Genomic DNA, 12,534 nt, shown 5'->3' with positions numbered 1-12,534 from the left:
ATAAACAATACAAAAATATCAGTGAACATTACACACTTACAAAAGTTCCAGAAGAATAAAGAAATGTCATTATGTCTATATGCAGGATTGTAATGATGTGCAAATAGTTAAAGTACAAAAGGGAAAATAAATAAACATAAATATAGATGGAATTTACAATGGTGTCTCTCTCAGAGAGAGGAAGTGGCTGGGCTGAGCAGGGTGCCGTTGCTTGCAGAATGAGAAAGGATAGAGGAGGTGATGAGAGGAGAGGGTGTTTGTGTAGCTCGGCAGAGAGAGAGAGATCTACAGCTTTTCTGCCTGTCTCTGTGAAACAGAGAGGAGAAGAGTAAGGTCTTCTCGTTCACAAGCTTATCTGTGTGTGGCTGCAGATGAACTTGCAAACGTCAGATGCCTGCAGCCACCAAGGTTTCTTCCCAAGAACCAGGGACACTGCAGCACAGGGACACTGCAGCACAGGGACACTGCAGCACAGGGACACTGCAGCAGAGGGACACTGCAGCACAGGGACACTGCAGCCTGCCCTGGAGCCACTGACCTGAACTACAGCTACCGGAGTGTGTTTGTGTGTGTGAGAGAGAGCCTGTCAGAGTAATTGATGTGTGAGCGTGTGCCTGTATGGCTAAGCAGCAGTAGCCTGCTAGAGTAATTTGTGTGTGTGTGCACCCTTTCACGGCTCTTATCAGCTGTTCAGTACACACGGCGGTAGGGTAGGAGGGGGTTGAGGAAGAAGTGTGTGTGTGTGTGTGTGTGTCTGTGAGGCATTCTCAGGTGAGCAGTGCTGTAATTGGAGGCTAAGCTTTGATACTCTGACTCTGTGACACCGGCATGTGTGTGTGATACCGGTGTCAGAGCACACATGACAGGAGGAAGTGACACAGCTCTACTCGCGCTCTCCGATTTCCTGAAGCCTCTCTGGTGGAACGCTGTACGGACCCAAATCTAAGCCGACCTCCCCTCTCCTCACCTCCCCTCTCTCTTCACCCCTGATCCTGTAGTCCAAGCCTATCTGGATAGCTACAGACACAGGACTGTGAACGACCGGCAGTGGATGCTTGTATTGAGAGAACTGAGCAATACTTGGACTGTGAGCTTTAGTGGTGTGTGTCCGTATATTGAGCTACCAAGGGACTGGCTGTGGATTCAGAGTGGAAGTGAAGAGCTCTAGGACTGAGCATTGTGAACAGTGTGTGTTACTGAATGACTCGACAAACAGAGAATCCCCTCCTTGGGAACAATCAGAATTCCTCCTGCGGCTCTGCTGGGTGTCTATAGGCAGCCGAGGGCTCGTATTTAACTCCTAAATGACGGGCAGCAACAGCATGAGCAGCGGCTACTGCAGTCTGGACGAGGAGGGCGAAGACGTCACCTTCTTCACCGCAAAGACCACCTTCTTCCGCCAGCCCCCAAAGCTGGTTAAGGTACGACACAGATAAAGAGATGGAGGGAGGGGTTGTGTCAGTTTTGATGTCAACAATATTCAGCTGAAAAAGGAGAAGCGTTGAGCTAAGAGGAAGTAGGCACTAGAGTTCTTCACAGGTCCAAAAAGTTCCAAAATGAGCCTGGGGCTTTGCATAAATATTTTTGGGAAATATAGAGACCCGTTCTGAACGGACCTGAGGACAACTAGCGAGGTTATTTATCATCAAATATGATTACGTAGTACCTGTCTTGACTACATCAAATGTTAGCTAGCTAGGCTAACTGAAGTTGCAGTGCATGTGCTTTCTATCCTACAGTCACAAACCACAACAACTCCATTCAGAATATGTAGCAGCCTACCTGTTGGCTCTTGGTCGTTGTAGTCTATCCTTCTCCTTTAACTTTAATTCCATCTTTTTTAATTGCATCTTCCATTGATTAGATATGTCCTATCTTTTGCCACACAAGGAACAAGGCAATATGGCTGTGTCCTATTGCCGCTTTGATGATTGGCCAACAACAACAACAAGCTCCACTCTCGTGAAAAGCAAGAGCAGTAGTATAAATGATAAACTGTCTACTGCAGCAGTCATGTTCGGATCTGTACGGTCCCTTCCAGATAAGTCAGTTAAAGTTGAACATACCCGAGACAATCATATCAGATCCAACCCAGACATTATTTAGAATTCTGGATCCAGACCCACTCGGGTCCCGGATCGTGTCTCGGTATTCGGGTGGACCCTTGAAGACACACCTCACGCCTGTTTTACTGTGTGTGTGTGTGTGTACATGCATGCTTGCATGTGTGTAACAGTATTGCTGCCATCCATCTCCTTGCCCCTACCTGGGCTCGAACCAGGGGCCTTCTGCACACATCAACAACTATCTCCCACGAAGCTTCGTTACCTATCGCTCCACAAAAGCCACGGCCCTCTGCAAGGGCAACAACTACTTCACGGTCTCAGAGCGAGTGACGTCACCGATTGAAATGCTACGAGCGCGCACCTCGCTAACTAGCTAGCCATTTCACACCGGTTACATGTGTGACAGAGATCCTTCTGCCATATAATCAATCAGCTATCCATGCAGCCTTGTAGGAGCGAGACCTTCTAGGACAGTTTTTCATGATCTGAAAGGGCTGTATAGGAGCAATATGTTAATGGTTCCATCAGCTGTTGTCGCTGTTTCCTTAGTAACAGGATAGTTAGTTACATAGTCACACACCTGTCCTTGATTGTGAGATGTTCTTAAGGGCTCGCTCTCTCCCTCTCTCTTTCCCTTTCTTTTCCCTTAGAATAGTTCAGCTGGACAAGGTAACCGTAGCAACAGCGGATCTCACTGATTCTGCTTTGAGTTAGAACACCACACATCTACACACTTTTTAATTTTTACACAGCGGTGGTGCCGTCTTTGTTTGTTTGTTCATATGAATAGTAATCAGTAGTATAACATAGGACTGTAACTGTGTAGCTGCAGATTTACAGAATAGTAGGTACTACCAGAGCAATGGCTTTAAATAAATGGCACTGGGTTCAACATGTTAGTGCAGAAAACGCCTCCACACTCTACTCTCACACACCCACTGGGAGACTGTTCGCAAGGCTTTTAATGGACTGCATTTCCTTCTCTCTCATACTGTACACACTCGTACATGCACACACACACACACACACATACACCTACACACACACATATTGCAGCGTATGGAGGAAAGTGTTGCTAATTAGAACAGAGGGCATAGAGATTCTGTTGTTTTAGAATCAATCATACAGTTACACAGACATTTACACAGACACTTACACAGACATTTACACAGACATTTACACAGACACTTACACAGACACTTACACAGACACTTACACAGACACTTACACAGACATTTACACAGACATTTACACAGACACTTACACAGACATTTACACAGACATTTACACAGACACTTACACAGACATTTACACAGACACTTACACAGACACTTACACAGACACTTACACAGACACTTACACAGACATTTACACAGACACTTACACAGACATTTACACAGACACTTACACAGACACTTACACAGACACTTACACAGACACTTACACAGACACTTACACAGACATTTACACAGACACTTACACAGACATTTACACAGACACTTACACAGACACTTACACAGACACTTACACAGACACTTACACAGACATTTACACAGACACTTACACAGACACTTACACAGACACTTACACAGACATTTACACAGACACTTACACAGACATTTACACAGACATTTACACAGACACTTACACAGACATTTACACAGACACTTACACAGACACTTACACAGACACTTACACAGACACTTACACAGACATTTACACAGACACTTACACAGACACTTACACAGACACTTACACAGACACTTACACAGACACTTACACAGACACTTACACAGACATTTACACAGACACTTACACAGACATTTACACAGACACTTACACAGACACTTACACAGACACTTACACAGACACTTACACAGACACTTACACAGACATTTACACAGACATTTACACAGACACTTACACAGACACTTACACAGACATTTACACAGACATTTACACAGACACTTACACAGACATTTACACAGACATTTACACAGACACTTACACAGACACTTACACAGACACTTACACAGACACTTACACAGACACTTACACAGACACCTACACAGAGACCTTTGTCAGTGTTATCTTAATACCTGCGGTGCCTCTGCTCTCTGGTTTGGAAAGATCACAGTCACAAAATAATTCAGACCCGGCCCGTGTTTGTCTGTTTGTGTAGTTTGGGTTGCCAGGGTGGAGACAAAGGACCCAGTCTTAAACTATGACTGAAAGGTACCAATTCCCCATATACTGCAAGAATGATTGTCGTGCTCTAGTACTTCTGTAGAAGCAGTCGCCCTGTACAGGAAAACCACCCTGTCACCCACTAGCGATTGAAAATGAAAAACAGGCACGCAAATATATACGAAAACCACAGTCTTCCTGTACTCTCTGACATAATCCACTAATGTTTGTGTTGCAGGGGCGGACTGGGACTGAAAATCATCCCTGGCATTTTTTAACACACCAGGCTCCCGTTATTAGCCAGCTAAGGATAATTTTGCGCTAAAAGCCCAAGTTAGACAGGCCCACTGGGCTAAAAATTGACATTCCCATCTGACATTTGCCCGAAATGCCAGATGGGCAGTCCTCCCCTGTGTGTGTCACTTTACTCTTCCTGTTGTCTACAATGGCGCCACATACCTGGAATCAGGTACAAACCCTGACCATAATGTGGGAAACCCAACGTCAGGATCTAGGGCCGTTTTCCTCCTACTCCCAGTCCTACTGTTATTCCTCAGACATTAGATTATTTTTAAACATATATACACTAGGGTTCAAATGTCCTTGTTTTTTTTAAAGAAAATCCATTTTTTTGGTCCATTAAATAACATCAAATTGATCATAAATGCAGGGTAGACATTGTTAAAGTTGTAAATGACTATTGTAGCTGGAAACAGCATATTTATTATGGGTTATCTACATAGGCGTACAGAGGCCCATTATCAGCAACCATCACTCCTGTGTTCCAAGGGCACGTTGTGTTAGCTAATCCAAGTTTATCATTTTAAAAGGCTAATTGATCGTTAGAAAACCCTTTTGCAATTATATTAGCACAGCTGAAAACTGTTGTTCTGATTAAAGAAGCAATAAAACTGGCCTTCTTTAGACTAGTTGAGTATCTGGAGCATCAGCATTTGTGGGTTTGATTACAGGCTCAAAATGGCCAGAAAAACACCAGTCTCAACGTCAACAGTGAAGAGGCGACTCCGGGATGCTGGCCTTTAGGCAGGGTTCCTCTGTCCAGTGTCTGTGTTCTTTTGCCCATCTTAATCTTTTCTTTTTATTGGCCAGTCTGGGATATGTCTTTTTCTTTACAACTCTGCCTAGAAGGCCAGCATCTCGGAGTTGCATCTTCACTGTTGACGTTGAAACTGGTGTTTTGCGGGTACTATTTAATTAAGCTGCCAGTCGAGGACTTGTGGGGGCGTCTGTTTGGGTGTAAAGCAAGGAGAGACACAGAGAGAGAGACTGTGTGTGTATTTGTGCCTGGCGCTTTCTAATCACAGGAGAAGAGAGTGGGATGAGGGTGCAGATATAATACTGGATGAAAGTATGAAACCAGAAGCATGCACCACGAAATACAAACACACACACACAAAAACCACGTTCTATGGTATCTGCCTTCTGGAAAAGAGGAAATGAGGCATGGGTTATAGCTTCCACACGGAGTTGTGCCTGTCTCTTCACACCACTCTCATCTCCCAATCTTTCTCCTTCCATCCCTCCCTCCCTCCCTCTCTAATGTAATCTTCACTGCTCATTGTTATCTCAGCTGTGACAGCTCATCTACAGTAGTTCATTTGGCTATCAGAGAGATGGGGAGCTAAGTGTGTCTCCTCTCCTGTGTGCTTCCTCTACCGCAGCAGTCTGCTCAGGGATCAATGGTTTGGTAAACCGCCATCATACCGCAAGAGGAATTTGTTGTTGCTACGGTAAAGATGACTTGTCGAACTGACGTTTCTGAGACGCAGTCTGAGAAGAGAGTGCAGCTCGGGTTAGAGTTAAATCAAATCAAATTTATTTTATATAGCCCTTCGTACATCAGCTGATATCTCAAAGTGCTGTACAGAAACCCAGCCTAAAACCCCAAACAGCAAGCAATGCAGGTGAAGAAGCACGGTGGCTAGGAAAAACTCCCTAGAAAGGCCAAAACCTAGGAAGAAACCTAGAGAGGAACCAGGCTATGTGGGGTGGCCAGTCCTCTTCTGGCTGTGCCGGGTGGAGATTATAACAAAACATGGTCAAGATGTTCAAATGTTCATAAATGACCAGCATGGTCGAATAATAATAAGGCAGAATAGTTGAAACTGGAGCAGCAGCACAGTCAGGTGGACTGGGGACAGCAAGGAGTCATCATGTCAGGTATTCCTGGGGCATGGTCCTAGGGCTCAGGTCCTCCGAGAGAGAGAAAGAAAGAGAGAATTAGAGAGAGCATATGTGGGATGGCCAGTCCTCTTCTGGCTGTGCCGGGTGGAGATTATAACAGAACATGGCCAAGATGTTCAAATGTTCATAAATGATCAGCATGGTCGAATAATAATAAGGCAGAACAGTTGAAACTGGAGCAGCAGCACAGCCAGGTGGACTGGGGACAGCAAGGAGTCATCATGTCAGGTAGTCCTGGGGCATGGTCCTAGGGCTCAGGTCCTCCGAGAGAGAGAAAGAGAGAAGGAGAGAATTAGAGAACGCACACTTAGATTCACACAGGACACCGAATAGGACAGGAGAAGTACTCCAGATATAACAAACTGACCCTAGCCCCCCGACACATAAACTACTGCAGCATAAATACTGGAGGCTGAGACAGGAGGGGTCAGGAGACACTGTGGCCCACTCCGAGGACACCCCCGGACAGGGCCAAACAGGAAGGATATAACCCCACCCACTTTGCCAAAGCACAGCCCCCACACCACTAGAGGGATATCTTCAACCACCAACTTACCATCCTGAGACAAGGCTGAGTATAGCCCACAAAGACCTCCGCCACGGCACAACTTAAGGGGGGGGGGGGGCGCCAACCCAGACAGGATGACCACATCAGTGACTCAACCCACTCAGGTGACGCACCTCCTCCAGGGACGGCATGAGAGAGCCCCAGTAAAGCCAGTGACTCAGCCCCTGTAATAGGGTTAGAGGCAGAGAATCCCAGTGGAAAGAGGGGAACCGGCCAGGCAGAGACAGCAAGGGTGGTTCGTTGCTCCAGAGCCTTTCCGTTCACCCTCCCACTCCTGGGCCAGACTACACTCAATCATATGACCCACTGAAGAGATGAGTCTTCAGTAGAGACTTAAAGGTTGAGACCGAGTTTGCGTCTCTGACATGGGTAGGCAGACCGTTCCATAAAAATGGAGCTCTATAGGAGAAAGCCCTGCCTCCAGCTGTTTGCTTAAAAATTCTAGGGACAATTAGGAGGCCTGCGTCTTGTGACCGTAGCGTACGTGTAGGTATGTACGGCAGGACCAAATCAGAGAGATAGATAGGAGCAAGCCCATGTAATGCTTTGTAGGTTAGCAGTAAAACCTTGAAATCAGCCCTTGCTTTGACAGGAAGCCAGTGTAGAGAGGCTAGCACTGGAGTAATATGATCAAATTTTTTGGTTCTAGTCAGGATTCTAGCAGCCGTATTTAGCACTAACTGAAGTTTATTTAGTGCTTTATCCGGGTAGCCGGAAAGTAGAGCATTGCAGTAGTCTAACCTGGAAGTGACAAAAGCATGGATTAATTTTTCTGCATCATTTTTGGACAGAAAGTTCCTGATTTTTGCAATGTTTCGTAGATGGAAAAAAGCTGTCCTTGAAATGGTCTTGATATGTTCTTCAAAAGAGAGATCAGGGTCCAGAGTAACGCCGAGGTCCTTCACAGTTTTATTTGAGACGACTGTACAACCATTAAGATTAATTGTCAGATTCAACAGAAGATCTCTTTGTTTCTTGGGACCTAGAACAAGCATCTCTGTTTTGTCCGAGTTTAAAAGTAGAAAGTTTGCAGCCATCCACTTCCTTATGTCTGAAACACATTCTTCTAGCAAGGGCAATTTTGGGGCTTCACCATGTTTAATTGAAATGTACAGCTGTGTGTCATCTGCATAGCAGTGAAAGTTAACATTATGTTTTCGAATAACATCCCCAAGAGGTAAAATATATAGTGAAAACAAAAGTGGTCCTAAAACGGAACCTTGAGGAACACCGAAATTTACAGTTGATTTGTCAGAGGACAGACCATTCACAGAGACAAACTGATATCTTTCCGACAGATAAGATCTAAACCAGGCCAGAACTTGTCCGTGTAGACCAATTTGGGTTTCCAATCTCTCCAAAAGAATGTGGTGATCGATGGTATCAAAAGCAGCACTAAGGTCTAGGAGCACGAGGACAGATGCAGAGCCTCGGTCCGATGCCATTAAAATGTCATTTACCACCTTCACAAGTGCCGTCTCAGTGCTATGATGGGGTCTAAAACCAGACTGAAGCATTTCGTATACATTGTTTGTCTTCAGGAAGGCAGTGAGTTGTTGCGCAACAGCCTTTTCTAAAATTTTTGAGAGGAATGGAAGATTCGATATAGGCCGATAGTTTTTTATATTTTCTGGGTCAAGGTTTGGCTTTTTCAAGAGAGGCTTTATTACTGCCACTTTTAATGAGTTTGGTACACATCCGGTGGATAGAGAGCCGTTTATTATGTTCAACATAGTAGGGCCAAGCACAGGAAGCAGCTCTTTCAGTAGTTTAGTTGGAATAGGGTCCAGTATGCAGCTTGAAGGTTTAGAGGCCATGATTATTTTCATCATTGTGTCAAGAGATATAGTACTAAAACACTTGAGTGTCTCTCTTGATCCTAGGTCCTGGCAGAGTTGTGCAGACTCAGGACAACTGAGCTTTGAAGGAATACGCAGATTTAAGGAAGAGTCCGTAATTTGCTTTCTAATAATCATAATCTTTTCCTCAAAGAAGTTCATGAATTTATCACTGCTAAAGTGAAAGTCATCCTCTCTTGGGGAATGCTGCTTTTTAGTTAGCTTTGCGACAGTATCAAAAAGGAATTTCGGATTGTTCTTATTTTCCTCAATTAAGTTAGAAAAATAGGATGATCGAGCAGCAGTAAGGGCTCTTCGGTACTGCACAGTACTGTCTTTCCAAGCTAGTCGGAAGACTTCCAGTTTGGTGTGGCGCCATTTCCGTTCCAATTTTCTGGAAGCTTGCTTCAGAGCTCAGTTAGGTAGTCAAGTATCGTGACACGTGCTCACAGATACTTAAAGGTCTGTCTATTTCAGAATGTTCTCTTTTCTGATGCCCTTCTATGACCCTGAAGTGCTGGAACTTTCTGTATCACTTCACTTACATTATTACGGTTGTGGGGAAAGTTGAGTAAAGGTTGAATGTGTGTGGTGCAGAGGCTACAGTAAAAGGCCTGAATCTGTTCGTGGTGTTTCTGGGGTGAGACTGCAGCCTCGGATGACACTGTGTTTTCCCATTGAGGGGTTCTAGAATGTTCCCTAGCTGTGTGAAGTGTAATCTACTGGTCTGTGCTGTGTCTGGAAGTATGTGTTTAGAGGTCTCCTCTGTACCTCTTGTAAAGCTAAACCACCATGCCGCTCAGACAGTTACGGTCAGACAGCTGTCCAGTCAAAACAGGACAGGCCATGGATTGTGTGTGTGTGTGTGTGTGTGTGTGTGTGTGTGTGTGTGTGTGTGTGTGTGTGTGTGTGTGTGTGTTTCTGAAAGTTAGCACCCTCTGCTGTTTAGAGTGATAGCAGCCGAATGAGGGGAATCGTCATGAAACCATCCGAGAGGAAGTCAAGGTGTCCTCGGGTCTAAGTCAAAATGACTGTTCTTTTTCTCAACTTCGTTGAGAAACGTCCACTTGCGTGTGTGTCAAAGGCTGAGAGCATCTGCTCCTCCGCCCGCTGTGACATCCCCCTGAGTGATCACATGACCTTCCCTGTCTGATCCTGTCAACGTGAGAACAACAGCAACATCTCATGTGTGAGCCATGTCATGTGCACTTTCCCTGACTGTGGATGTTCCTGGGAGCCCTGTGGGTCTGGTTGTGGGTCTTCTCTCCTGGTTCACTTTCTCTGTCCCTGAGCTCTGTGTGGGTGTGGTGGGCCATGGACCGGCAAGGGTGAAGGGTCAGTATTATTCTACTACTCCATTGTCACTCTCTATTCTATAGGAATACACAAAGGGGAGGGAGGGCACTATATTTAGCAGCTAGCAAACATTAAGACACAAACACAGGAATTCCTGAGAGATGTTATTGTTTTCCAGAACTAAGAAGTAGTGAAGGAGGATTTTTCAATGGTGACCCTTGAATCCACCACACACATTCCTCCAAGCACATCTGTATTCAGACAGATATAGGCCTATGTGTGAGGCAGGTGTGCGTCTTCAACGTGCTTCTCTATGCCAAATAGCAAGCTATAGAAATATGCACACTATTTGCAGACATTGTGTTGCACATAATACAGTAATAATGCTGTGCCAATCCTCTAGCTTCTGTGTCACAGGGATTTTCATGCTGTTTCAAGGTATTTGGGGGCACCAGGAAGTCTAGCGGTTTAAGAACATTGGACTAGTAATTGAAGGGTTGCTGGTTTGAGTCCCCGACCTGAATAGGTTAAAGATCTGTTGACGTGTCATTGAGCAAGGCTCCTGTAAGTCACTCTGGATAACAGCGTCTGCTAAATGACTCAACTGTAAACTGTCTTTGTGTTAAAGTGGTGTTTAGTCTCGTGGTCCTTTAGAAAGAATCAGTTTCTGACATTTAGACCAGTTTGCCCAAACTCCCTCTGCATTCTCACTTCATTAACTCTAACTCTTATGTCAAGATGAACACACACACATTAGACCCTGCCATGGAAAGGTGCCGCACACACACTGAACACACAACAAACATAACTCTCCACCCAAGAAGATGTCCTTATTCATATTCATGGAGGAGAGGAGCAGAGTGAAGAAATGAGAGACAACATCCTGTTCAGACTGATCCTGCTCCCTGTCTCTGCTTATGCAAGCAAAGATATGCTGCACACACACAATGGACAAGACGACTGTACTGAATGAAGCAGACACACTCCCCTCACGCCCTGAGGACTCCCATACATAAATGTATCATTCTCGATCCATCTCTTTTTCTCTCGGTCTTCCCCCCTTTTTTCTCTCTCTCTCTCTCTCTCTCACTCACTCACTCACTCACTCACTCACTCACTCACTCACTCACTCACTCACTCACTCACTCACTCACTCACTCACACACACACACACAACCGAAGTCCCAGAAGAATAGAGTGAAAAGAAGGAGAAGAAGCCAAACAGCATCAGAGGATGCAACTAGAAATAACCCAGTCAAACTCTGTGTTGCTCAGCAACCATGCCTCCACTCTTCCCTCCTCATCTCTCCTTCTCTCCCCCATTCTCCCTTCTCTCCCCCAACCTCATGAGCGAGTCTCAAGATGAGTCCTACAGTCACACTGCATGGGGGAGGTGGAGGTTTGTGCTTTTCTGTGGCTCTAGCAGTGGGAGGGATTGGAGATTGGATGGGTGGAGGGAGGAGAAGAGGAGAGGATGGGTGGAGGAAGGAAAAGAGGAGAGGATGGGCGGATGGAAGGGAGGAGGAGGATGGGGGAAGGGAGAACAAATGGAGGAGAAGGGGGAGGGGAGGGAGGGAGGACAGGTGTAGGGAAGGGGGAGGGAGGATGAATGGATGGGTGGAGAAGAATGGAGGGGATAAGTGGAGGGAGAGGAGGAGGAGGAGGGATGGAGGACAGGTTGTGGGGAGGGAGGATGAGGAGGGGAGGAAGAGGATGGCTTGGGGGAGGAGGGCAGGAGGATGTGAGGAAAGAGGAGTAGGGCAAGGAAGAGAATGGGAGGGAGGAGGGGAGAGGGAGACAAAAATGAAGAGTCACGCAACATTCTATAAATGTTATAGCCCAATAGGCAATGTCCAGAAGCCAGTTGTGTGTGTGTGTGTGTGTGTGTGTGTGTGTGTGTGTGTGTGTGTGTGTGTGTGCGTGCTTGAGAGTGAGTGGAAACTCCTGTGTCAGTGTGTTTCTGAAAGTTAGCACCCTCTGCTGTTTAGAGTGATAGCAGCCGAATGAGGGGAATCGTCATGAAACCATCCGAGAGGAAGTCAAAGTGTCCTCGGGTCTAAGTCAAAATGACTGCTCTCTTTCTCAACTTCCCCCTGTACTGCAGTTCCTGTTTCTCACACAGCCGTTTGTCTGTCTCTCTCTGTGTGTTTCAGCAGAATGAGGTCAAAGAGGAACAGGAGGGAGGACCCAAGGCTCTGTCAGAGAAAGAAGTGCGTGCCAGGATAGAGGACTACAACTCTAACGTCTCAGAGAATGGCATGAAACTGGTGAGTGCTACAACACGTTACATATACACATGGGTACTAGTGGGAAGTATTCAATCTGATTTTACCAAAATTGACACACAGGCATCTTACTCTCTCTTACTCTCTCT

The 12,534-nt window shown here is 45.7% G+C and overlaps 1 protein-coding gene across 5 annotated transcripts in view; it reads left to right on the top strand.

The window, feature by feature from the left end:
* Positions 1-12,534, top strand: part of LOC110494619 (ras association domain-containing protein 5) — a 51,176-nt gene that overhangs the window by 35,366 nt on the left and 3,276 nt on the right. For 2 of the 5 annotated variants that reach the window (XR_005037085.1, XM_036950718.1), the window contains exon 3: positions 12,314-12,427. Coding sequence is in view for 4 of the 5 variants with exons in the window: in XM_036950718.1 (XP_036806613.1) it covers positions 12,314-12,427 (114 nt within the window). In the remaining variant the exon portion in view is untranslated. Of the gene's footprint in view, positions 1-219; positions 1,422-12,313; positions 12,428-12,534 lie in introns of those variants that run through there. The other 3 variants (XM_036950720.1, XM_036950721.1, XM_036950719.1) reach the window with 3 other exon arrangements.

This window comes from Oncorhynchus mykiss, chromosome 17 (assembly GCF_013265735.2).
Source record: "Oncorhynchus mykiss isolate Arlee chromosome 17, USDA_OmykA_1.1, whole genome shotgun sequence".
Lineage (NCBI taxonomy): Eukaryota > Metazoa > Chordata > Actinopteri > Salmoniformes > Salmonidae > Oncorhynchus > Oncorhynchus mykiss.
The sequence above is the reverse complement of the archived record's forward strand: the minus strand, read 5'-3'. Positions and strand labels throughout refer to the sequence as shown.